The following is a 27,988-nucleotide window of genomic DNA, read 5'->3' as shown; positions in this document are numbered from 1 at the left end:
GACAAACAATATTTCAATCAGGAGTTCATTTTATTTTAATCAAGAAGTCTCTCTTGCATTTGCAGTTCTGGCTCATTTCCCTATAATTGATAACAGCACTGCCCCTCTTGGGAGGGTTATAATATAAATATTTCAGTTGCGGTAGTCCCTGCAATACATGCTCGGTTCATGTGAACACTGAACTGAAGCTTATCAGTTTCTGAATTTGGAAATCCAGAGGTGGGAAAATATATGGCAGCCGAGAACAATCTATCTTAGCTCATTATGGAGCAAACAGAGCTCCTAACATGAAATATTGAGTTAAAAGGTAAATCAATCACAGAGCAAAAGCACCATAAAAGTGTCTTGTAAAATTCACCCAAGGGAGAACTATACTTTTTTTTTCACAAATTGCATTTAATAAAGGGGAGAATAAATGAATTATTATTTCAAGTACCAGAGCAAAAGAAAAAAAATAACCAGTCCCATTAATTTCAATGGGACAGTTAAAAGTACTCAGCTCTGGCTGGATTGCACTGTACTGTATTCTATTGTGCTTTTGACACATTGGCTCTCATGTGCTTTTGACAAAGACACATGTGCTTTGGCTATTGGCTCTCTATGATATGAGAGCCACAGCGCATGACCATTCGAGGTGCAAAAGTCACTATAAGATGACCTTCCCCCTTTCCCAGCACATGAATGTATAAAGATGTCTTAGAGTGAGGCAGTTCCCTGGTCCATTTGAGCAAGTGTTGAATGGAAGCAGCTCTCCAGAGGCAAAGGTTTCTCCCAGCCCAACTACACCAGAGATCCTTTCAGAAAAGAAAATCCCAGCGGCAAGTATTCAGAGAACGTTTGACAGGATTCGAACTGGGAGCCTGGCCTGCGCACTGGTGTCCCACTGTGGAGAGCCGCTCACAGCAAATCTTCTCATAATAAAATGTGTGAGGCACCTTCCAGATTGCCGGAGAGCATACAGCACTGCAGTTTTGCTACCTGTGGTTAATGTGAACCATAGCCCACTTCCCACCCCACGCCTTGCCTTTTATTGACCACGTGAACGGCTCACAAAGAACCTCAAATTTTGTGCAGGCTTTTCACGTGCCTGCACAAGAGCCTGGGTAAGTTTGACCTTCTTTTCTCCGTTTAGAACCCATTGTTTCAGACGCTGTCTCCGACATGGCATTCAAGCTATGATCACAAAGGAGAATGAACTTGGCATATTTTTCAGAAAGCTTTTCCAAGATGGTTGGGGGAGGGGGGAAGATTTGCAATGCAATTTCACCCTTCTGCAAGGGTTTTCAGAAACTCAGCCTGCAAGAACCACAACAAACGCAGTCACACCAAGGGACTGTTGATCAACTGCTCTCTATCAGCTTCCTAAGGACAGCGCAAAACAGATGTCTAATGACAGGGGCAGGCCAAGGCACTGCCCACAAACCACACGCAGTCCATAAAAAATGTTTATGTGACACAATTATAGCTTGTTAGACTCACAGTCAGAAACCCACATACAAAAGCTCTGATTCCAGGGTTCAGGTTTATGTGCCAAAGTCAAAGAGAGTTACAGCCAAATCCTAAACATTATGCTAGTGGAACACACGTTCCACAGGTGTAACCTCCTTTACAGCTGTTGCATATGCGACTAGACCAGGGTGCGTGCGGACGCCTGACAAAGGAGGTGAGCCAGCACAGAGGGTTGGAAAGAGATGGGGAGGGGTGGGTGGAACAGGGGATGCATGGGTGGAACAGGATAGTGATGGAGGGGTGGGAGGAGGAAGGAAAAGGCCTAGGAGGGGTGAGATTTGCAACAGTGCATGCTGAATTCCGATCCCCTTCCTGGTCCTGATCCGCCTTCATGGATCAATGTGGACTTGAGACAGTGATATTGCTGGTACGGGTCTGAAGACCCATACCAGCTTCTGAGATTACCCTGGGGCAAGGGGACAAAAGTTCTCTTACCCCAAGGAAAACTCCAGCAGCTAAATCTCAGAAGCCACACCCTGGATCACCACGCGAGGAGGTAGGTTTGGGCTCTAAGTCCCATTCAATTTAACAGGACCTGCTCACAAGTATACTTAGGATTACAAGCAAGATCTTACGAGCACTCAAATTCTACTGATTTCAGAAGAACTTCATTGCCCTCAACTCCCTAGACTGTAACAGTTTAAAGCCATCAGGGGTTCTTAAGGAATTTTTTTAGCATGTTTAGAGATATAGTAAGTCCCCAGTATAACAACCTTCCCAGTATTTTCAGTAACCGCATATCAGTTTTAAACTGACATACTTCCCGCACACATGCAAAATCAATCACATGTGTAATGGGCAATGGCATAGCTAGAGGGGGTGCAAAGTGAACTAAGTTTTGCAGGTGCTCCTCCACCTCCCCTTCAGAGCAATTCCGGCCAGTGGGAGCAAAATGGAAGCATTTGCCTGACTCCGAAGGGGAGGGGCTGCTTGCATGCGGCACATTCAGGCACCTGCAAAGTTTAGTGCTTTGCACCTCCTCTAGCTACACCACTGGTAATGGGACTTCCTGGACATGCGTTAAAATTGAGAGCAATTACAGAACAGATGAATGGAGCATGGGTTGGGCTGTACTATGTACGGTTTACACAGTTTAAGTTTAAATTCAGGCACCCAGTGAAACGCAAAGCAAAGCTATAAAGCCACAGTTTCCTGCCTACGTATTCATCACCTGCACACATAGCTGGAAGTTATTGTGAGGAAATTTATCAGAATTATTAAATAGCTGCTAGAAATTAATTACACACTGCATGCAACAAATGCCAAATGCAACGGAGCTCTTGTCAAAATGGCACATTGGAAAGAATGTAAATCTTGTCTGATACCAAGCAAAAGGAAAATAGTTCCAAAAACCTCATACTGTTTCCTCTTGCTTATTCCCATCCCATACCAAAGAAGTACTTTCACCAGGCCACTATCAACAATTCTGTTTTCTTCATATCATCCTGCTGAGAAAGAAATACAACTGTTGGCTTGGGCCACTGCAGCTGCACTGGCCCAGTGTTGCAAACATGTCATAAAGCACATTTGCAAATACTCTAGAGCTGGTAGTGCCACCACAAAGACGTGCACTAGTCTGCTGGTGCTGGATCACAGTCCCCACGCTGGCCGACACAGGTAAGTTGCGGGGTAGACGCAGGGGGTTGGAGAGAGTGACGGGAGGGTGAGCATAAGAACATAAGAAAATCTCCACTGGATCAAACCAAAGGTCCACCTAGTTCAGCTTCCTGTATCCCACAGTGGTCCACCAAATGCTTCAGGGAGCACACAAGACAACAAACTACAAACTGCACCCTGGTGCCCTTCCCTGCATCTGGTACAGAGGCAGGACATCTGGAACAGAGGTGGGGAGTTGCCATTTCTGGGTGGGGGAAGATTGAGCCTGGGAGGGGGCAGGAGGGGGTGGCATGCCATATCCTATCCCCCAACCCCATCAGCACTATGTAGGCTTTTTGGATTCTGAGATCTGAGTAGCTCCACAGGGCATCCTGGGATATTACACAGGTGATGTACAGCCCAATCCTAACTTGAGTTGGATACAGCACAGGCCATGCAGCCTGGCTGTACCAGCACAAGTGATCTGACCACTCATCTCCCATTTGTTAATAAAACAGCAATTCTAAAGACGTATGATATTTCCATGTCATCTAATGATGATAACACAAAGGGACAATAAAAGTCTCTTATCTGTGGGATAATGTACTCTAGTGTACAGAATACTGCTTAAAAAATTTTTTATTTTATTTTAAGTTTTGAAGTAACTGTTTAAAGCAGTGGTTGATTTTCCTGAAAACACTGCTGCTTGGGAAGATCACCCAATCCGTATCTGTGAAAGGAGACACATGCCGTCTAGTGAAAGGATGGATGTTTTGACATCTTAATCTAATCAGTGGAAATTCTAGACAACAGAGTTCTTATTCAGCTGAAGAGGAATGTTTGAAAGCTCTGCAATACAGTTAATAAGAAAACAAGTATCTACATGGCTTCTTGGAACCAGAAAAAGCTAAAGAAAGAGAGTTTCTCTTTGTCCATTATGTACAAATTTAAAATTCAAAGAAGAACATTAAAGATATAAAATATGGCATAGCTCTGTGAAGAGGCCCGCTGGCTGCTAGGCGGCACACACAGTTAATAAAAAATAGGGTTACCGCACAATAATAGATTTTAAAAGAGGACTTTTAGGCACCTGCAAATCTTGACGGTCATGGGGCACATTGGTGGACCCCCTAGGAAGACAAGGGGTCCCCAGTACATGCATGTAATCAGGTGCACCAACAAATTAATCCAGAATGATGTGCCATGCAGATCTATGCATGAGACAGATGTAAGTGAAGAAGTACTAGGACTCCAGGTCAGCTCTGCAACCACGATAACAAAAACTAAAAATAATGAGTACTACATGTACAGCTCAAACAGACTACAGGAGGCCTCTTCAGAACAAAAGTAGAGAGAATGCATGCTTCAATGCATCTCATATGTAAAAAGAAACTCCTCCCTGCATGTAGAAAGCTAGTACACCAGGGAGGAAGTTTCCAGTCTATCCCTCTTCCTGATAATTTTTTTTTATATGCAAGGAATCTTGAGTCTTGGTTTGTATGATTAACATAAAAGTGTTCAAAGGCAAGAACTTGCCAGGATGGCATCAGGCCAACAGGTCAAGCCCATCAAGGGTCCACCAGGCTTGAAGCCTCAGCACCAGGGATAGTGGCAGTACCCAATGTACCATCGGGGAAGTGATTTATCCTGGGGTCTCCAGCAGGCTGACACCACCAACAGCAGCTGGAATCGGAAGCGGTAAGTCCAGGGGTAGTTTGACCGCAGAATGAAATGGCTTCAAGGAAACTTATAAACCCAGTAGCCTATGAAACTCACATAGCATGAAGAGTTAAAATGAGCCTGCTTGTCTTCATCACATATTGCAAAGAGAAAGATGAACATGGTGACATACCCTCAGACTGAATAGCAGAACACCATGTATTATTTTGCCCTGAGAATTTTTTTTCATCGTGCAACAGAAGAACAATCCCTCCCTGTCAGGAACACAAACTCCTGCCATTCCTAGATGCCTAAAAATGAGCAAACTCATGGGCCACCAGGGAAATTCTGTAAGTGCTTATTGTATGGGAATTTAGTGTTATGAAGAAAACAGAGATGCAACAAATTGGCTAGTAGTAGTCACCTGGGGAATAACAGGGGATGTGCTCCTGGCTTTTGGTATACCACTGACTTATAAGGAAACACTTCAGCCACATAAACTCTTGCTATGCATTCTTCACCAGCCTCTCGCTGCATGATCCTAAAATGACCAAACTCCACACTGAGTGGTGATTTAAATTCCATTCTGCTGCTCTCCACACACCTGTGTTTCTCCTTCTTATTTTTTTAGGGTCAGTTCTGGAACACTTTCATCACTACTCTGTTAATATTTGCTATTTTTCTAGATTATAGGGTTGCCTTGCACCTCTGCTCCCCCTGCAAAAATTGCACCGTCACACTTTTGAAGGAAAACTTAAAGAGGATGGCTAGGAAAGAAAGCACCCAGCAATAATTTAATAACCTACATAAGAACAGCCCCACTGGATCAGGCCATAGGCCCATCAAGCTTCCTGTATCTCACAGCGGCCCACCAAATGCCTGAGGGAGCACACTAGACCTGCATCCTGGTGCCCTCCCTTGCATCTGGCATTCTGACATAGCCCATTTCTAAAATCAGGAGGCTGCACATGCACATCATGGCTTGTAACCTGTAATGGATTTTTCCTCCAGAAACTTGTCCAATGCCCTTTTAAAGGCATCTAGGCCAGATGCCGTCACCACATCCTGTGGCAAGGAGTTCTATACTGCATCTGCTGAATTTTGTCCTGTCAGGCAGCCTCGTATTAAAAACTGTTCGGATGCCTCAGTTTGAAACAGGACCAACCTCTCCACGAAGCAGTCGCCTCAGGCAGCAGACTGCCAAAGAGAAGCCATCTCTACCCACCCACTTGCCTCCACTGTTCCTGCTCCTCTGCATACTCCCTGGATTGAAAAAGGAAAAGGGAGGCAGAGAAAAAGCATGAAGGAGAGAAGAGCGATGATCTTAAGCGTTGGGAGGAACAGAAGCTGCCACATCTCCAGCATTTGGGACACCACCTCAGGTGCCATAAAGTCTTGGGCTTGCCCTGGTTAGGAGGCACACTGGCATTCCTAATTGGCATCACCTCTTCAGGTTTATGTCACAATCCAACACTGGGATTGTGAGCAAACCCCACCAAAATATGAATAGCAGAAGAAACACAATAGGAGCAGAAGAAAGTAATTCTTTCCTTAGTGTAACACAGGGGTGTCCAAAGTTTTCAGCAGGAGGGCCACATCATCTCTCTGACACTGTGTTGGGGGCCGGGGGGAAAAAAGAATTAATTTACATTTAAAATTTGAATAAATTTACATAAGTTTATATAAATTAATATACTAGTGGTGGAACTTACATGAATGAATGAAGGTCTTGTAATAGCTCAATAATAGCTTGTAATAGCTTGTAATAGCTCAAGTCCTATAAAAGACCTTGCACAAAGCAAGGCTGGCCTTTTCTTTGCTGCTGCTACTCCATCACAAACATGAAGCAGCAAGCCAAAATGGCAGTTGGGTTCCAGTGGAGCCAACAGAAGGGGCCTCATGAGGCACCCAGGCAAAACGGCTGCTAACAGAGGTTGTTTAGGCAGAGGAAAAGTCAAATGGCAGTTAAGCTCATCCAGGACAAGCATGGAGGCCTTGCCGTCTTGCCTCTCTCTCTGATGGAAGGATGGAACAAGGTTGCTAACTAACATGTGGCAATCAGTACTCCAAATTATTCTGCATTTAATAGCCGATTGGCAGAGGACACCCACTTCCACCTGCTTGTTTGTTCCCTCCACTCCGTCTCCACCAACAACAGGTAGGGGAGAGCAGCATTTGACACACTGCCTCAGGCATCAGAAGGTCTTGGACCAGCCCTGGTACAGATTGCATGGTTTGGGCCTACAAGCGCTACAAACGTAAGCCACATGCAAACATGATGCCCACTGTGTGGATGCTGGGCAGATCCACGGGCGGGGTGAGTGCTGCGGACAGAGTAGTAAACTAGCACAACTGACATCCCCCACTGCGTGTTTAACCGAATGCCTGCACAGCGCTCACTTCACACTCTCTTCTCATGTGAGGATATACTTGGCTCATACTTACCAATATCACAAATTGTTTTATACAAACAGCTCACCTTAGTTTTTCATTCTGAGTGCCTCATTTCTGATCCTTTCCCTGGGTTTACACTCAGCAGGTTCTTCTCCCAAGTTCCTTTCCCCCTCCTCATATACTCTGTGAAGGATACTAATATTAAATATGACACTGCACAACACTTTCCACAGTGACACATTTGTAGAGGAGGAGCATCAAGCTGTTCTTTGAAGGGTTATCAGACTGTCGCTTTAGCTACAAAGTCAACATCCACTAAAACGGAGTGTTGGGAGAATTAGGACAGACAAAAGAAAATATTTCTGCACCCACTGCGTAATTTGTCTGTGGAACTTCTTGCCACAGGATGTGGCGATGGCAGCTGGCCTAGATGCCTTTAAAACTAGATTGGACAAACTTCTGGAGGAAAAGTCCATCCCAGGTTAAAAGCCGTGATGGGTTTTGTGCAATCTCCTGGTTTTAGAAATATGGCTACTTCAGAATGCTAGATGTAAGGGAGTAGCACCAGAATACAGGTTTCTTGTTGTCTTGTGTGCTCCCTGAGGCATCTGGTGGGCCACTGTGAGATACAAGAAGCTGGACTAGGTGGGCCTTTGGCCTAATCCAGTGGGGCTCTTCTTATGTTCTTATTTATTTGGCCATAAGCTTTTGCACATGAGATTCTGTGCCCAACAAAGTGGGATTTAACCCACAAATGTTTTTAGCACCACAAAACAATCTGTTTTTGATATACAATGTTTTATGCCTTTCAATTTCCACTAATTTCCCTGAACATTGTGCAGGTGTTCCCTTAAACCCCTGAATTTCCCAAAAGGCACAAGACCACCTTGCATCAAATCTTGTACCTCTGATCTTGCTTGCACCAAATCTTGTAACTCTGATCTTGCTGTACCACTGTTCATTGTCTTCGCTCTTGAAAAAAGTACAAGATATCATGAATACCCTGGCACAGCAGCTGATGGTATCCCTTTGTCCTGCCAATATTTTCTAATCAAGGAAGTCTTTCTGGAGGATTATTTGATTTCTGACCATATCCATATACACGTTTCCCACAGAGTTGAGTGTTTTTAATCTGTGCATCCCCCAGGAGGCCAGTTTCAGGCAACTGGAAAGGGAAAAAAGAAAGATATAGAGCACCAAAATTGATTGCTGTCTACTGAAACAAGAGCTAGCCCATTCTCAGCGTGGTGTCTGATGCATCTCCCTCTTGTCCATAGTTTTAGAAAAACCAAGGAGATATAACCTTTGATCGTCTTGCCCTCAGTAAAAAGGAGGATTTTAAAACAGTGAAAAGAGATTTCATTTGTTCCAACGTGGAGAAAACAGGTCTCATTACAAACTGTTTTGAATAAATTTTGTATTTTGCAAAAGCCTTTTCAGCAGAGACGATATGAACACTGATAAAATGAATACACAATGCTTAATCCGTCTCAGCACAGTTTTGACACACACACACGCAACCCTCCCCAAGCCTTATATTCTGCATAAGCCTCAAGTCAGTGAATGGAGGGTTCCCTAGTTGTTAGGTCAGTTTTCATAGGCCTATAACCACAAATGCTGTGGGGTGGGGGCTTAAAAATGTTGAAAGTTCAAGAAGAACCTGAATTTGTCAAATATGTTTTAAAAAGCTACTGGTTCATCCTGCTCAATACTGTCTATACCAGGGGTGTCAAACATAACGCCCGGAGGCCAGATGCGGCCCGCGGAAGCTTTTTATCCAGCCATCAAGCTCTCAGTTGCTGAGCAATGCTGAGGTGTTACTGTTGAAAGGGCAGCCCACCTGAAAATTGGGCTCTCTTGTAGCTTGAAATATGATCAAGATTTGTGTATTTTCTCTTCTGTCATTTGCAGCTAATGAGTTCCTAAGTGAGAAAAAATGATTATTTTTGGTTATGAACTATTTAATGACATCACTTCCTGCCTAATGACATCACTTCTGGCCCTCAGCAGATACCATGAATGCTGTTCGGCCCTTGGTATGAAACGAGTTTGACACCCCTGGTCTATACCAGTGATTCTCAACCAGTATGCTGTGACATATTGGTGTGTCACGGGAATTTGGGGGAGGGTCATTTATTATTAGGACTATTGGGGGGATATGAAACACTCCCATGCCACTGCCTTGCCAATGGTCAAAAAACTGATTTTAAAAATTTCAATTCCTTGTCCATGTGCTGTAGGTTGAAAAAGTTTGAAAATTGCTGGTCTACACAAAATTGGCAGAGGCTCTCTAGGGTGTTTGGCAGAGAAGAATTTTCCCAACTGTAACTGAAGATGCCAGGGATTTAACTGAGATTTACAGTCTGCTTTTCTGCCCCCAAAGAGGTCCTCAAAGTGACTCACATCATATTCAATCACAAAAACAGCAAGTCAATAACATCATCACCATCAAACACAAGATGATTAAAAAAAAATAAATCATTAAACAGCATTAAAACTAAACCAACTGAGAACGGAAGGAACAGACAGGAAGGAAAGAAAAATTAGAGGAGCATGAATTCAACTGAAATGTCTATCTGAACAAAGGAAGTATTGACCAGAAAACTAACAAGGTGGGGGCCAACAGAAGAGGGAGTTCTATAGCCTGGGGGCTGCAACTGAGAAGGCCCTATCAGGTGTGTGTCCCCAAATGAACTTCAGAGGAAGGGGAAACAAGGAGCAAGTTTTTGATGCTGAATGGAGGAGGCAGGCAGATTTGTATGGGGAAAGGTGTTCCTTTAACCTGGGACCTTCTGAAGCTACCACGAAGCTACTGTCCCTCCTCAAAACTTATTTGAATTTATTTGCAATGCTGGAACAGCTTGAATTATACAGCTGTCTGAATAGTAAATTAAATATTAAAGATTACTGTTACAGGATATTTTTAAAGGCACAGAACTAACAAGAAAGAGTATCAGATCTGAACATGAGCTGCAGAAGAGAGAAGCGTTTCCTACCAATTGGAAATAAAATTAAAGAGTAACTGTCCAGACACCACCTCCTTACCTGGATTTTGAGTAAGCAAGTACAGCAAAGTTATGCAAGAAGTGGGACTTGGAACCAATTGAAACTGAGCAGCAGGGTGAAAGCCTGTGGCTTCTCTCTGTGCTGCTCCAGTGAGATACACACAAAAGAACCACAGGAACACAGTTCCTTCCCATACTAATGTTGCCCAAAGCAGGATGATGTTCATGACGTCATTAGCCCAGGCTACACATTTGGGAAGTGCCATGCTAAGAAGTCATGACAAAGCAGCTCCCACAGTGCTATCACAAAGCATAAGTTGTTCCTCAGCCTCACTGATGAAGGACAATTATTAAACAGGTCGAATTCTGGGTACCGCTTAGGGACAGTCACCTCCCACTGGCATAGCTAGCTCCTCTGGCACCTGGGGCTGTGATGCTCGACATCACCCTCCCCCAAGTGCCTGACTAGGAAGTAATTGTGGCAATGTGATGATGTCACTGCCAATTACTTCCGGGTCGTGGGCACTCAGAGCAGTTATGTGCCACTGTGAGTGGGCAACCACATTTTTCACTGGGGGGGGGAGAGAAAAAGTGGTCAGCCGCTCAGAGCAGCTTTCAACAGACACTCGTAGGGGATGCAGGAGAAGGAACCTTGACACCCCTCAAGTACTCAGGGCCCTGTACTCCCCAGCCCCCTTCACTACACCACGGTCACCTCCCACACTGCAACCTCCTTTTACAATGCAAAATGAGAGTGCTCTGTTGTGTGATGAACCTTGGGTGTTCTCATCCCACAGAGACTTCCATGCCCAACCACCACAATGCACTTGGGGACTACACCAATCCTTTTGCATTTATTTCTGCAACAAACGAACAAGGTAACATAATGGAGCAACTAAAGTACAAAAGCAACTGTGTGTCAAGCACTCAGGTTCAAAATAACAGAATAAGAGACCAGTCAATCTCTAGCAAGCTGCATCTGGTTCCTTACAGACTTTATGAATAACAGCCATTCAATGTCCTACCCTCCACATATTTGTATAATTACCATAATGTTCATCACCACATTCTGTGGCAGCAAATTCCATAAGTTTACGCATTTTCCAAGTGCTGGCAAATTACTGGGGTGGGCAAGGTGACCATCTAGTGATCTTCTCATACAGGATTTGGTCTTCAGCTGAACCCAGTTCCCAGGGCATGGAGCATTCTAGGCTGTAGCAATAAATGTCCCAGCTGGAGCTGCCAGCAATTCTCTTTTCTAATCACCAAGCCCCAAGGAGTTGGGAAGGTTCCTGACCCACAAGGTTTCTTGCTTGAGACCCACAACACCTGACGCTATGTAAGTGCCAAATTCCATGCTAAGCCAAAGCCCTTTCATTGTTCTTGCTCAGCACCACAATCACTCAACTAAGCAGTTGTCGATAAGTGTCATGCTCTAGGATTGTCTCCCTTTTGTAGTGTTGCAAGACACTCACTGAGAAGGTGAAAAAGAATCTCTTGTCAAAGTGTCTAATCTTTGCTCATATAGGAAACCAAACTGCCATTTAGAAAGCTCAAAGCTCAACATGTTCAGGCTGGTTGGAGACTGTTGTAGCTGTGGAAAAGTACTTAAGAAAACAGTAGTTGATGATTGACGTAAACAAACAGCAAAGGCCAAACTCTCTCCAAGGTGATGTCCCCATAACTATGAGAATGAATTAGTATGTCAGAATCTGGCCATCAGAACCCTTTTTTTGTGCATACATGTGGTCTCCATAAGTACGCTTATCATCAACAATATTTATGGAATGCTCCTCAACAAAGAAGTTGTTTTACAAAGTGGTTCCTATAGCTAAATAAATGAATGGCTTCCTGACCCCAAAGGGCTCAGGCAGTTTGGTGCACAAAGCAGTTTTCATGAACTTCGTTACTCACCAGAATGATATAGCGAGCAGTCAGAAGTAGCATGAGTGAATGAACGGTCAGGTGATTAAATTCTACTGGATTACCCTGGTTAACGTATCAGGTTCCACAGTCCCAAAGTTCATCTTTAAATCATTTAGATCAGTGGTTCTCAAACTTTTAGCTCAGGGACCCACTTTTTAGAATGAGAATGTCAGGACCCACCAGAAGTGAAGCAACAGCGGAACTCCCCAGTCCCGTGCCCGGGTCAAAGGTCGACGATGACACCCTCCCGCGGGCTGCCGCCACTCCCCATGCAGAAATCCCCCACACACATGGAGCCTTGAGCAACCCAGGAACACATCGCACAAACCTCTGTTCCCTGACGCTTTAAACTGTGATTCCAGAAAACCGGAAGCAGTTCCCGCCCCTGTCAGGAGCCTCAGAGCGGCTTCTGCAGGGTCCTGGTGCCTCCCTCCTGGGGCTTTTGCCCCATTGGACCTTATGGTAGGTCCACAACTGAAGTGAAGTCATGACCGGAAGTGACGTCATCAAGCAGGAAACATTTTTTAACAGTCCTAGGTTGCCATCCTACACACACTCACCCAGGAATAAGATCGATTTACTGTCATTGTTAAAAGTTTATACAGATTAGCCTGTTAAAAGTTCAGATCTGTAACACTTCCCCAAATGCAGTCACATACCATGAAAGCACCAAGTCTAATATATTAAAAACAAAATATTGAAATGAATGGGGTCTAACCTGAAATTAGCTCATGATTCACCTGGTGGGTCTTGACCCACAGTTTGAGAAACACTGATTTAGATATCAAGGTGCCAGGTAAAATGGTCATGGCTAGTTTTTAGTTTTGCTAGGGGCTGAAGCCAATGACTTTCCACAGTGGGTTTTTTTTGGGGGGGGGGTGTTAACGTCTTGATCTTCATTATTCCTTCCTATGGCAGACACATACAGATGTGATTTGGGAAGAAATCCTACATATACAGAAGAGCAGGAGCGACATTATATGATCTTTTATACAACATACAAGGGTAGACCATCTTATGCAGAGAAAGTTACTTGTGATTAATTCAAAAGATTTAAATGGAACGTACACAGGCTTCTTCTCCAGATTGCACATATAGGTTATAAATGGCCTGGAATTGTAGGAATGTTGAAACTGTTGACTTTTCTTTTTACAGCTTCAAACACTCGTTATTTGGGAAAGCACAAAACCAATTATCCCTAAATTTTAACATCAAAGCAAGTTATCCATAAAATGTCAGAAACCAGGAACAACTTAAGGAAGAGCTCAGAGGTCATCATTTCCAAGCCAGGTTGATCTAGCTTGACCAAAAGCCCTGATATTGCTAACTTGCAATGTTCAGAGATGACTGCCAGTGAATAGGCAGCAAACTCTCAGCCCAATTTAACTCAGAGAAGAATCCAGACTTACCTGTAAACCACATTTGTGGCACCTTGGGAGTCAGGAAGGCCAGCGTTAGTTCATGTGCTGGCATCCCTGTTCTGAATCCAGGCCTAGCAAAGGAGAATTCATGCCAGCTGAGGGCGACCAGGGCAGAGAGTTGGGGAGGACGAGATGGGGGTATTTTTGAGAGGGGAGAGGGCGGGCAGAGGAGGGTGGACTGGTGGGCAGACTGGGCCCAGGAGAAGGGTGGGACCAGCCTATAGCTCTTATGCCAGATCCTATCCTTCACCCCAAGCAGCCCAGCATTACACCAAACTGCTCAGATTTGAGCCAGCAATTTTGCTGGTTAGATATGAGTAACCCCATTGAGGTGGCTGCTGCATGACACAGGGTAAGGAGAAATAAATCCCCTTAATCCAAGTTGTGCTGGATCTACTTTCTACCCTGTGCTGGATACAGCACAAGCCAGTCAGTCTGCTTGTTCCAGAGCAGGTTAGGATTGGGCTGCCCGTTATTTTGAGTTATGAGATAGTAGCATAACTACCAGCAACCAGCAAGTCAGGGAAGTGCAGTCTAGTACTCCAATCATACATATACTTACCTGGGAATAAGACCCATCAAGCTCAGTGGTGATACTTCTGAGTAAAGCAGCACTGATTTAGACTATTCTTTCCATATCCCATTGATAAATTATGCAGGGGGTTGAGGAAACTGAGGAGACCTAAGTCAGAACCATAAACGTGAGAGAGATTTCTTCATTAATATAAAATACAGTAGCAAAGCTAGAGAGGAGTCAAAACGGGAAATACTGCATGTGGCACAATGCGCTGTGTATGCATCCCACCTGCCGTCACAGCCATTCTGGGCAGCGATTGCCACACGCAGGTGCTCACCAAACCAAATGGCATCTCCTGCATGTTGCCCAGAACGGCTCCAACAGTGAGCGGGAGAGCCGCTTACACTTCACATTGCGACACCTATAGTACTTACCACAACACCCCTCTGGCTACGCTACTACTCTCTGGACTCCACTGACACTCAGCCATGACACTCAGTGGGCTCCTTTGGAGCGATGCCATTGCTTGTAAAAATGCAAGAAGAATCCTGCTAATTAGGTCAAAGACCTGATTCCCACAATGGCCAACCAGATGCCTATGGGAAGCGCATAGCCAGGGGAATGAAGACAAAGCCCTTCTAATGCCAATGCTTCCTACAACCCAAAGGCATACTATCTCTAAACCTGAAAGTAGCATATCTCCTCACAGAGTTGTTGATAAAATAGGGAAGGCACATAAACCATCCCAAGCACTTCAAAGGTCAGGATAAAAAGTTAATTCAAGTACAGTACACTTAAATCCATCAAAGAGGCAATAGTAACATTTAACGTAGGCTCCATTGATTTCAGTGCAACTGCCTTTCTCTGGATCAGGCCTAATGCGCTAAAACTGAGTTCTTGTTCTCTTCACACAGGAAACTGCACATATGGTACAATGAAAAGAAGTATACTACTATACTGTCCTTCCACGTTCATTCAAATCATACGCAAATCATGCTGAGTATTTTGTGAATGATGTATGCTAATCAGACACAATTCTCCACCTCATGATATTTAACAGAATAAAGTCACTGAACAAAGTCACCCACGGCCCTATTAAGTTTTTCTTCTAATTTATTACCATATCCTGGCTACTACTAATACGGCACCAGGATAGCTTTTTTACTGAACTGAACCCCACCTCCTACCTGCTCACCTGCTTTAACAGCAGCATGACCTGCCAACCCTAACAGGCGATCATGTTCACCGCTGTGATGAAGAGTTTCACCCAGTGGCCTATCTAGGGTATGGCGGGTAGAGACACTTGAAGGGGGCACCACGGAGCAGCAATTTCAGTCTCCGGCCAACTCTCACTTTCCACCAAGCCACCGTAAACCTCCAAGCACAGTGGTGTGCTTGAGGAGCCTACAGTGGCTTGGCAGAAGCTGAAGCCAGCCAGGAAGCTGCTGGAGAAGGAATGGGGGGCGGCAGCCATATTGTAAGGCCACTGCCGCTTCCTTTGAACCCAGAAGGGATGTCACAGTGTCATGTGGCATCTCGATATTGCATGAAATCACAGCGTCACCACCCCGGGTGACACTGCCCCTGACTACGCTGATGGTTTCACCTGCTGATTTCTGCATATTAGTCTGCTATTAAAGACACAGGAGCAAGCCAGGCTCTTTTTTCCTAGTCAAATGGCAACTCTGCATTGTGCATCTTTGGTAACACCACAAACATTTTATCTGAGAACTAAATCTGTAGACAGTGGCTGCCATCTTGGTCTCCTCGGACATGTGCCTCTGCCCGATGAAGACTTCTATGAAACTCCTCTTCCTCCTCCTCCTCACTCAGCAAGTCCAAAGAATGATATAGCTTTATGTATGTCAAAAGCATTGCTAATCCACTGTTTGGCTCCAGTCTTTCCTTAAGACACTCTCCTACAAAGGATAAACAGCCACACATAACTGAGCAAGCCCTTTTCAAAAGAAGTCAGGAGATTGTAAATGGCACTACATCTGTCGGTCTTCTTCACAAATGCCAACGAACAAGAGGTCAAGAACCTCTGGTACTACAAACTTGCACACGCAAGCAAGTTTACACAGAGGGCATTTTCTTCATCTCTTCAAACACAGGATTAATGTTTGCTCCTGCAACTTTCTGCTGATCTCTTCCTAGGGGCTTGCAGCAGAAACTCAAGCTAACAAACCCTAAGAGTAGCAGCAGGAACCTAAAAATTCCTGTCTCCTTCACCAAGAGCATTTCAAAATCTTTTACATCTGATCCACAGCTTGCAAAATTGGAGAGGGGCAAGTATGATATTGTCGATATTCTCTCTTTTGCAGGCTGACATGGATTCATCTCTGTGGTAGACTGCTCCTTTCCTTTGGGAAAAGCTATGACTTCTTCAACACTAGATGTGAGGCTCTGAGAACCCTTAAGACAGGGTAGAACAAGTGTGGAGGTGCTTCCTATGTACACAAAATGCTGTACCATTACTCCACCATGATCAGGGTATAGTTTAAGTAAGAGACCTATAGTGGAATCCTATGCATGTCTATTCAGAAGTAAGTCCCACTATGTTCAATGGGGCTTACTCCCAGGAAAGTGCACACAGGATTGCAGCCTTAGTGACTCAAGCGTCCCCACCCTGCGTTCCACCAAGCTTAGAATTCAAAGCTACACTCTTATGTTACAATCCTAGACACACTTACCTGGGCATAATTCCCACTGAACACAATGAGACATATTTTTGTGTCACCATGCACACAATTGTTCTGTTAATCTCTGTGATTTTGAAGGGGTGTGTACCTTTTCCTTTGAAATGATTAACTTTTTATTTTCTTCACTCACACACAAAGCACCTGAGTTTGTGAACTGAACACTATCTTCTCAAGCAGCAATCCTATCTCTTACTTGGAAAGAAGTCCCCTTTAACTTGTTGGGCCTTGATTACTGGTAAATATGGAGAGCCTCACTCGGTAAAGACACTTTGAAGTTTGTTCACAAGTGAGCGATCCCATTGTTGTTGTTTTTAATTAATTTTTTAATTATTTTCCAAAATAAAAACAAACAACAAATATAAACAAACACAGAACAAACACAAACTCAATACACAACACACACAAAAAACAAAAAAACACACCGTTGGAGGGTGCAGGCACTCATATATCAATATATCTAATCAATCAATACATATCTTCTAATCTTGTTCCTCTTCTAGTTTAACCTCTTAATATCATTTATCTATCATATCATATCCTGTATAATATATCATGTATACAATATATTCATCTAAATGCCCTATCTTATACATCTACAACTTCATTTTCAACCAAGCATAAAATGGTCTCCATTGCTCTATCTGTGTCGGTTTATGCTGTTGATCCAAAATCTCTGTAAGCCTATCCATTTCCGTCACTTTCATTATTTTCTCTATTAATTCATCTTTCATTGGAATTTTAATATCTTTCCAGTATCCAGCATATAAAATCCTTGCAGCAGTTAATATCACAATAACTAAATACACATCATTTTCTTTAACTAAAATATCTAAGGTGATATTAAGCAAAAATAACTGGTTTCAGCGGTATCGTAAATCCAACAATCTCTTGTATTAGATTCCTTACCATTTTCCAGTATGCTTACATAAGAACAGCCCCACTGGATCAGGCCATAGGCCCATCTAGTCCAGCTTCCTGTATCACACAGCGGCCCACCAAATGCCCCAGGGAGCACACCAGATAACAAGAGACCTCATCCTGGTGCCCTCCCTTGCATCTGGCATTCTGTCATAACCCATTTCTAAAATCAGGAGGTTGCGCATACACATCATGGCTTGTAACCCGTAATGGATTTTTCCTCCAGAAACTTGTCCAATCCCCTTTTAAAGGCGTCTAGGCTAGATGCCAGCACCACATCCTGTAGCAAGGAGTTCCACAGACCAACCACACGCTGAGTAAAGAAATATTTTCTCTTGTCTGTCCTAACCCGCCCAACACTCAATTTTAGTGGATGTCCCCTGGTTCTGGTATTATGTGAGAGTGTAAAGAGCATCTCCCTATCCACTCTGTCCATCCCCTGCATAATTTTGTATGTCTCAATCATGTCCCCCCTCAGGCGTCTCTTTTCTTGGCCAAAGAGGCCCAAACGCCGTAGCCTTTCCTCATAAGGAAGGTGCCCCAGCCCCGTAATCATCTTAGTCGCTCTCTTTTGCACCTTTTCCATTTCCACTATGTCTTTTTTGAGATGCGGCAACCAGAACTGGACACAATACTCCAGGTGTGGCCTTACCATCGATTTGTACAACGGCATTATAATATTAGCCGTTTTGTTCTCAATAGCCTTCCTAATGATCCCAATCATAGAATTGGCCTTCTTCACTGCCGCTGCACATTGGGTCGACACTTTCATCGTCCTGTCCACCACCACCCCAAGATCTCTCTCCTGATCTGTCACAGACAGCTCAGAACCCATCAGCCTATATCTATAGTTTTGATTTTTTACCCCAAAATGCTTGCATTTTTTACATGTCCACCACATAAGATAAAAAGTCCCTTCTTCACATTTACACTTCCAACAATTTTTTGATATGTTCTGATTCATTTTTACCAGTTTTATTGGTGTCATGTACCATCTATAAAACATTTTATATACATTTTCTTTAAAATTTGTTGCTCTAGTAAACTTTATATTATATTTCCAAATCTGTTCCCACTGTTCTAATGTAATATTATGGCCTATATTTTGCACCCATTTTATCATACATTCTTTTATAGTTTCTTCATGCATCTCAAAATCCAATAGGAACATATACATTCTTTTGATATATTTTTCTTTGGTTTCTTAGAGTATTCTATCAAATGGCATCTGTTCTGAATAGAATCCTTCTTGTTTATCTTTCCCAAATTTTGAATCAAGTTGCAAGCGAGTCCACCAGTCCATCTCCACACCCTGTCTTAACAGTTCTTCTTTTGCCTTTAATTGACCATCTTTCTTCAATAAACTTTCATATCTAAGCATTTTTGTTGTCTCTAGTAAATTCGGCCGGGCACATGCTTCTAGTGGCGCCACCCATCGGGGTATTTTGATATACATCTGTTTTTATATTTTTGCCCAAATCCATAATAAAGATTTCCTTAATATATTATTATTGAATCGCTTATATTCATTTGCTTTTCCATACCAAACAAATGCATGCCATCCCCATTCAAGATCATGTCCCTCCAGTTTAAGTATTCTTTGATCTTCTACTATAACCCACTCTTTAATCCATAGTAGTGGTGCGGCCTTATAATATAAAACAGAGATCCCATTGTTGAGGCACAGCAGAAAGAGGAAAGCAGCCAATTTTAAATAGAATGTATATATTTTAGCCAAATATAATGTTCCGATCTTTTACTTTTATATGCAAATTTTCAATTTCGGGTGGGGGGGAGAAACAAGTGTTTGCAGGAAATGCAAATAGACTTGTGAAAATGGCCTGATCTCAGCCTCACTGCACTTCAAAGAGTTTCAATATGTGGGGGGGGAGGGGGTAACCGAGCAGTTTGCTTTGTGGATTTATCTACAACATACCTTGCCAGAGAGTCCTGATCTGACCCACTGTTTGAACAGATAAGGTAGCAAAGTTCTAGTGGCTGAAGAGATGGGAGTGATTCTGGGGCTTTATTTGACCCCTTGGCTCCCAAAGAATGGCACACGCGGCAGGCAGGCCGGGGAGGGAGAGTGAAGGAATCTCTGACTGTCATCCCAGAGCTGAACATTAAAATATATCTCCTTATTTTACAAAGCCTCTAACCCTGTTTTTCTAGGTCTGCTTGCAAATTGCTTCTTGAGGCCATTGATCCTGTCAAATCAAAACTGGTCTTGCTCAGCTGCTTCCCCTGTTCAGATGCTACAGCCTCTCAAAAACCACATTCTTTCCCTCAAGCCCATCTCACACACAGTTAAAGTATCCCTTGTTCGTTTCAGGACTTAAAGAAAAAGGTTTCAAAGTTCCTCTGTTCTGTCTCCTGGCAGATTTTACCTCTGACTTTTCTCAGTGTTTGATTAAGGATCAGACTAGAAGGTTACACACAGAGCAGGGGGGCAGAGGTGACACAGCACTGGGGGCAGTGATGTCAACATATCACTTCCAGGTTCTCCCAGGAGGAGGGAGTGCACACTGCTGCGGATATGTCCTCTCATTCCTTCTCCTGTGGAGGCTCTCCAAGAGATGCCTCCACAGAATATGAAATGGCAGCGGGGGGGGGGGGGGTTTGCACCACAAGGCAGTCACTTCTAGGTTCTCCCGGGAAGAGGAAGCATTGGCGGTTTCATGCCCTTCATTTCTTCCCCTGTGAAAGCTCCCTTTTGAAGAAGGAATGGGGGAGGGGGTGCAAAGCTGCCAGTACCTTCTCCATAACTAGGGCAGAGCCTGAGGGGCAGTCATGCACTTCCCCCTGGCATAGCACCTGGGGTATGTGCCCTCAGGGTCCGCCCTAGTGATGCCACTGGGAAGCACTTGAATCTTTGGCTACTAGTTGTTTCTCTGCCGAAAATCAGAATCTCCAAGTTGCTTCCCCTCTCCAGAAAATATATGGGTGAGTGCTACTCTGATGGCAACATGGCAACCCCTCTAAAAAGGGTGCTCAGATAAGGGTGCTCAAATAAGCAGAAGCAGGACACCCTTTCAGGATCAGGGACTAAGAGCCCAATTTCCAGTGCTGGTGCAGATGCAATGCAGCTCCAAGGTAAGGCAACAAATATTCCCTTCCCTTGAAGAGGTATCAGTGATTGCCCTTACACCACAGGATGCAGCCCCACTGGCATGGCTGCATCAGTGCTGGAAAGTTGGATAGGATTGGGCCCTAAAACCAGAACCAATTTTTAGCCTTCTGGCTCAATCCTGCAGCGGTGCTCAAATTACAAAATCAACAACTCCTCCAAATTGACCCAGTCTTTGTCAAATCAAGAAATCCCCCCCCCCCAAAAAACAGCCTTAAGACTGCAGCAAAGAGGGCCAGCGCAAAAGTTAAAGGGGTCAAGCCCCCTTTGGCCCCCTTATAGTTCAAGCACTTCCTTAGAACATGTAGCAATGACAGGAAAGTCTAAGAAAACGGCTTCCCTCACCTGTGCCTAAACACAGTTTCACTTTGAATTAAGGAGACAGGAAGGGTTAGAAGGCACCTTCAAGAATTAACTGCTGTTATAATGTAACCTCTGAGTGGATTTTCAATGCCCTGTCAGGAATCTCAGAGGCACATAGCCAGCAACGGTCATTAGGGCCCCCATGGCAACGTCACTTCAAACCCACCCCAAACCCCTGCCAACTCCAAACACTCTTGGGCCCCTTTGTGGGCTTTAATCCCACTGCACTTCTACCAGTGAAAGGCTGTGAGTCTCTCCAGAGGGGCCACTGCACACATCCGCAGGAGGGGTTCACACTGGCCAAACTGCATGTGTGAACAGCTTAACATGCACCACCAAAGGGAAACACTGGTCTGAAAACACACCAGTAACACACATGGTGCAAAGATAACCTCGAGAAATGCTTGGAGCTAGAGCTGAGCTGTGCTCTTAACCCTCACCACCTCTGTAGCGGATGGCTTAGGTCAAAGAGATTAAGGCTGCAATCCTATGCACTCTTACCTGGGAGTAAGTCCTATTGAACTCAGTGAGACTTACATATTGAGACTTATTGAACTCTGAGTAGACATGCTTAGGATTGGGCTTAAAAAGCAGCAATCCTATCCACACTTTCCTGAGAGTAAGCCCCACTGACTATAATGGGACTTCTGAGTAGACACGCAAAGGATTGGGCTCCAGAGCTGCTGCAGCCAACCCAATGGGGTGTGCACCGCTTCTGTGGTGCGGAAGCAGTCACGGAAGTCTCCTCAAGGTAAGGGAACAGTTTGTTCCCTTACTTTGAAGCTGCATCACTTCTGGAAAGTTGGATAGGATTGGGCCCGAAAGTCCAAATTGCCTGTCATGCCAAGGCTAAAGGCAAGAGTGCCTCTGAGCATTTGCAGAGCCCCTTTTGCCTCAGCCCTGCAACAACCCCGAGTGCTGCCACTTCCCTGGTTGCATCCACTCTGGAAAGTTGGATAGGATTGGGTCCCAAAGCCCAGAATTTCCTAAAGGCGAGAGTGCCTCTGAGCATCTGCAGAGTCACGTCAGACCTGCGTCAGCCCCAAGTGCTGCTGCGTCCCCAAGTTCCGCCACTGCGGCTGCACCAACTCTGGAAAGTTGGAGAGGACTGGGCCCAAAACGGCATAAAAGCGAGAGTGCCTCTGAGCATCTGCAGAGTCCCTTTAGCACAGCCGCGCGTGAGCTCGGCCAGCACTCTGCAGAAGAAACTTTTGCCCTCACCTTCCAGCAGCACCTCCTTGCCCGCCCGCTTGAGCGCCTGCACGGCCTCGTCGTGGGTGGCGTCGCGCAGGTCGGTGCCGTTGACGGCCAGGATGGCATCGCCCACGTAGAGCGCCTGGGTCTGGTCGGCGGCGAGGCCCTTGAAGATCTTGCTGATGAGGATGGGCATCTTGTTCTCCTTGCCGCCCTTGATGCTGATGCCCAGGCCGCCCGAGTCCTGCTTCACCACCTGCACGCGGCGCTTCTGGTTGCAGACGGCTTCGGGCACCTGCTCGGGCAGGTCGGTGAAAGCCGTGCGCACCCCCGCCGGAGGGGACTCGGGCGCCGCCGGGGCGCCGCCGGCCCCGGCCGCCCCTCTGCCGCCCAGGGTCCCATTGCCGGCGGCGCCGTTGAAGGCGGCCGCCCCGGCCCCGGCGCCGGCGCCCTCCTCGCCGCTGAGCAGCAGCGCCTCCTCGCCCAGGCTCACCAGCAGCCGGTGCCAGCGGTCGCGCACCAGAACTTCCAGCGCCCCGCTCCGCCGCGGCGCCCGGCCGCCCCCGCCGATGCCTCCCCCTCCGGCCGCCACCGCCATCTTCGGAGCATCGCTCACCGCAGACCCACGCGCTGGAGGGAGTGCGGGGCGCACACCCAGGGCGGAAGCGGAGCGCCCGGCGCGCAGCTCACAGCTCCGCTCGCTCGCTCGCTCCTGCGAGGGGAGGGACCAGGCGCGCCCGGAGCGCTCCCGGCTGGCCGGCCCGCCGGCCGGCGGAGGGAGGAGCGGGGCCAGGCTGCCGCCCCGGCCGCGCTCTTCTGGGTAGGCACGTGCAGGGTTGGGCTCCCGGGCTGCACCCCAGCCGCGCTTTCCTGGGAGTAAGCCCCACTGATCACAACTGTACTTACTTCTGAGTAGACTTGCATAGGATGGGGCTCTCAGGCTGCACCCTAGCCACACTTTCCGGGGAGTAAGTGCCACAGGCTATAATAGGACTTCCTTCTGAGTAGACATGCATAGGATGGGGCTCTCAGGCTGACACCCTAGCCACGCTTTCCTGGGAGTGAGCCCAGCTGAGCATAGGGTTAGGCTGCACCCTAGCCACACTTTCCGGGGAGTAAGTGCTACAGACTATAATAGGACTTCCTTCGGAATAGACATGCATAGGATTGGGCTCTTAGGCTGCAATCTTAGCCACACTTTCCTGGGAGTAAGCCCCACTGATCATAACTGTACTTAGTTCTGAGTAGACATGCATAGGATGGGGCTCTCAGGCGCCAATCCTAGCCACACTTTGCTGGGAGTAAGCCCCACAGACTATAATGGGACTTCCTTCTGAGTGGGCATGCATAGGATTGGGCTCCCAGGTAGAAACTCTGGCACCCGGGCAGCAGGGACCTTCCTAGACGGGCATCTCGTCTGGCCAGCAGCCGGGAGTTAATTGACCCGACCCTGAGTTCGAATTCCTGCTCGGTGGCGTAGCTAGAGGGGGTGCGAAGCGCTATGTTTTGCGAATGTCTCCGTTTTGCTGCCCCCCCAGTGGCTCCGAAGGGGAGGGCGAAGGTCCGCTTGCATGCCGCGGGGAGGCTCCCTGCAAAGCCTAGTGCTCTGCCCCCCCCCCGCTACACCACTGCTCTCTCGGGGAAGCAACCTGGATATGACCTTGGGGGTGGTCTCAAGAAACAGTGGGACGCACCTTCGTCCTTGGGGGGTGGTGGTAGACAGCTCTGGGGTAGAGCTGTTGCTTGGTTTCTTGTGGGGTACTCCAGAACTCACCATCTTGCTCACAACTTACAGTTTGGGTCTTATAGAGGTTTTATTTCTGTTGCTCCTCTTGGGTTATGATTCTTGGTGGACCAGCTTGGAGCCCAATAATGTGCATGTCTACTGAGAAGTAAATCCCATTATAATCTAGGGGGCTTACTCCCAGGAAACTGTGGATAGGATTGCAGCCTTACAGCCCAATCCTATCCACACTTTCCTGGGAGTAAGCCCCATTGACTCTAATGGGACTTACTTCTGAGTAGACATGCATAGGATTGGGCTGTTGGTTAGCTACTTTCTATAATGATGAACAATCAATAAAAAACATTTTTACTTTACTAATATCTTTACTCTGAAGCATGTGTATTTGGTGAATTCACCCCCAGTAAGTGACTTAGGATTGCAGCCTGTTAAATAACTGGAACAAGTTTCTAAAAAACCCAATGGTCCAGATTCTGTGTCCACTTTAGGACCAGAGAGACCCAGGTTTGTATTCCTGCAAAGCCATGTACGTCACAGAGTGACCTTGTGCTGGGTACTCTGTCTTAGACTAACCTACCTTACATGGTTGTTGTGAGGATAATACAGGGTGGGTGGCCAACAGGGGGATAGACAGGTGACTGTACTTGTTGCCTTGACTCTTTCGAGGAAGGGGGAGATAATGTAATAAGCACTGTGAACAGTAATACCAGTGTCCTGCCAAATTCTGCAAGGCGCCAGCTCCCAAATCCCTTTGTCTCAATGTCTCTTTGCCCCGACCCTCCAAATTTCACCATGACTCTTCCCGTGACCTGACAGGTTCCTCCAGTCTTTGTCTCACTTTGCCAGCTTTCACACCTACTCCACCCAAAAGCCAGCATTTTTTGTGTGCAGAAGTTGGCAGCCCTCAGTGAGTGTGAACTGACCCTGCACCATTGCATGATTCATCTGCACTTTGTCTGCACTCAGGGGCATGGTCTCTTTGGAGCCTGCCTGCAGATCTAGAAATAACAAAATGTTACCGGACTGATGCATGTGTCATTTTTAAAAGACTTTTTTTTTTGCATTCTTCACATGGCTGTCATTCAAATGTAGAGCCTGCATTGTGCCTCTCAAACTAAAATTAGCTTGCTTTCCACTTTCTGCTCTGTATTAGGAATGTTAATAAATGACACATCCCAGACTGTAAGCTGTTGGTAGTGGAACTTGCAAGGGTGCGTGTGTGTGACTCCTTTATGATAAAGAAAGTATGGCTTCTGGTTTTAAAATGCGATTACCTTAAACCTTTTTCCAGTGTCAAGGCTCAGATAGATGAGGCAATAATAAATCGGATCACACCTTTGAACATGTGCAAAGTGTCCTTTCCTAACCTCTGCATGGTCAAAAGCAGGGAAGGATGGAAAGTGACTTTTAGGTGGGCTTCAAGCGGACAGTATTTCCTTCACTGATGCTTTGCTTTGAAACTTTATTTTCATCGTCAGGCTTCACTCTCAATGAAGTGATATGAAAGATGAATGCATCTGAATGTGTGCAGGTTGGCTGTCCCTTATTGTTCAGAACATACCAACAATTGTCTCAATTATAGGGATATTGATTGTAATGGAGATGTGCTCAAGAGTATTTCCATTATTATTAAATTTGCATTATATTTTTTCCCATTATTATGCAGCCAGGTGAAGTGCTTCAGGGCCAAATCCTATCCAATTTTCTGCCAGTGTACCTGTGCTAGTGGAGGCATAGACTGCATCCTGTGGTGGGGAAGCAGTCACAGAGACCTTCTCAAGGTATGGGAACATTTGTTCTCTTGCCCCAGGGCTGCATTGCGCTGCATCCGTGCTGGAAAGTTGGATAGGATTGGGCCCTCAGTCTACACTGGTCTTTGTGACATTCCATGTAGCATGTAACTGGTACAGAACCACAATTGTTAGTTCCACTCAAGGTGAAGGGGGGGGGGCAGAAGGAACGTCCCAAGGAAGACCTGATTTTCTTTTTCATTTAATTACATTTTATTAGACCATTTCAGAATGTGATTTCTCAGCAAAGGCCAAACTTGTTAGAGAACAGCAGGTATATCGCAATTCCTAAATACATAAAATAACCCAAGTTCCATCACTCTTGATCCAGCAGGAAATAATCAGATTATCATTTAACAGAATCATAAGAAACAAAATAGCAGCAGAACAAGAAGAGGCTAGCACAAGCCTCCTCCCTCCCTCCTGTAGTGATCAAGATTGTGCACTGCAGCAATAAATAGATTGTACAGCATGTGAAGCCACTTTCACCAATGAGGTGAAGCACCTAAAGCTGCGATTGAGTAAGGCCCAATACATGTTTACTCCGCAGTAAGTTCCATTGACTCTGGTCCAAATGAGAAAGCCTGGATTGGGTTTGAGAAGGGAAAGATACTGCAGTATTGTAGTTGTTAGAGCTGAATTTGCATGTCTAGAGCTGCACTGCAAAACATATCATGGGGTAGGGAAAACCTTACAAAGGAGAGATGGTGGTTTCAATAGTTGGCAGTAGTAGTAGTTGGCAACCTTCAGTCTCGAAAGACTATAGTATCGCGCTCTGAATGGTGGCTCTTGAACAGCATCTAGTGTGGCTGAAAAGGCCAATTCGGGAGTGACAATCCCTTCCACACTGGGAGCAAGTGCAGTCTGTCCCCCTGTCTGTCTGTCTCCCTGGCTATGGGCCTTCCTTCTTTGCCTCTTTGCCTCAGACTGTTGGCCAAGTGTCTCTTCAAACTGGGAGAGGCCATGCTGCACAGCCTGCCTCCAAGCGGGCCGCTCAGAGGCCAGGGTTTCCCACCTGTTGAGGTCCACTCCTAAGGCCTTCAGATCCCTCTTGCAGATGTCCTTGTATCACAGCTGTAGTCTACCTGTAGGGCGCTTTCCTTGCACGAGTTCTCCATAGAGGAGATCCTTTGGGATCTGGCCATCATCCATTCTCATGACATGACCAAGCCAACACAGGCGTCTCTGTTTCAGCAGTGCATACATGCTAGGGATTCCAGCTCGTTCCAGGACTGTGTTGTTTGGAACTTTGTCCTGCCAGGTGATGCCGAGGATGTGTCGGAGGCAGCGCATGTGGAAAGCGTTCAGTTTCCTCTCCTGTTGTGAGCGAAGAGTCCGTGACTCGCTGCAGTACAGAAGTTTACTCAGGACGCAAGCTCTGTAGACCTGGATCTTGGTATGTTCCGTCAGCTTCTTGTTGGACCAGACTCTCTTTGTGAGTCTGGAAAACGTGGTAGCTGCTTTACCGATGTGTTTGTTTTACAGCAAAGCAATTTGAAGTTGTTTGTTTTGGGTGGTGGATTCCAAGAGAGGCACTAAATTTTCTGTTTCTAGTATTTAAAATTAAAGTCCAAAGATGGGTGGGGGGAATGGAGGGGAATAATTTTGACCTTTCACTTCAGTTCTTAACAGCCCTATACAATCCAGGGCTTACGGTGGCAGATCTCGCAATCTGCCACCCTAAGTCTTGGACTGGCAGGAAAATCTTTACTTACCTTCCCCAGGTTGTCTGATCACCCCCAACAGCATGCAGCACATGCTCTGGTAGCAGGAGCAAGGGGATAGGATGGGGCCTTACGAGCAAGAGCTATCCTGTAACAGGAGTGTCACCAATGTGTTGTAAAGCACATTCATGCCTCCTTAGGAGCTGGCTGAACCAGTGCATAGATATGAGCTGGCTTAAGGAAGCCAAATCCAGCCTCTGAGTTGCTGGGAAAAGGTAAATTTTAGTTTAGTTTATAAACTAATTTCCATTAGTTTATTCATTTTCAGAATTGTTAGCTATGCCTTTTCCCTCAAAAATCATCTTTTCATTCACAAATTCACATATCACACCAAAGTAGCTGTAAATATTTCTTTACCCAGTGTGTAATTCATCTGTGGAACTCCTTACCACAGGATGT

General features: G+C 45.7%; 1 protein-coding gene across 1 annotated transcript in view; it reads right to left on the bottom strand.

Annotated features, from left to right (window-relative positions):
• The window catches only part of SNTB1 (syntrophin beta 1), a 115,256-nt gene extending 92,177 nt beyond the window's left edge, over positions 1-23,079 (bottom strand). Inside the window, exon 1 of the mRNA XM_066625047.1 lies at positions 22,359-23,079. Within this exon, the coding sequence (XP_066481144.1) occupies positions 22,359-22,929 (571 nt within the window). The 5' untranslated portion in view covers positions 22,930-23,079. The remainder of the gene's footprint in view (positions 1-22,358) is intronic.
• Positions 23,080-27,988: the final 4,909 nt, after the last annotated feature.

This window comes from Tiliqua scincoides, chromosome 4 (assembly GCF_035046505.1).
Source record: "Tiliqua scincoides isolate rTilSci1 chromosome 4, rTilSci1.hap2, whole genome shotgun sequence".
Lineage (NCBI taxonomy): Eukaryota > Metazoa > Chordata > Lepidosauria > Squamata > Scincidae > Tiliqua > Tiliqua scincoides.
Note: the sequence above shows the minus strand (reverse complement) of the source record. Positions and strands in the feature narration are given on the sequence as shown.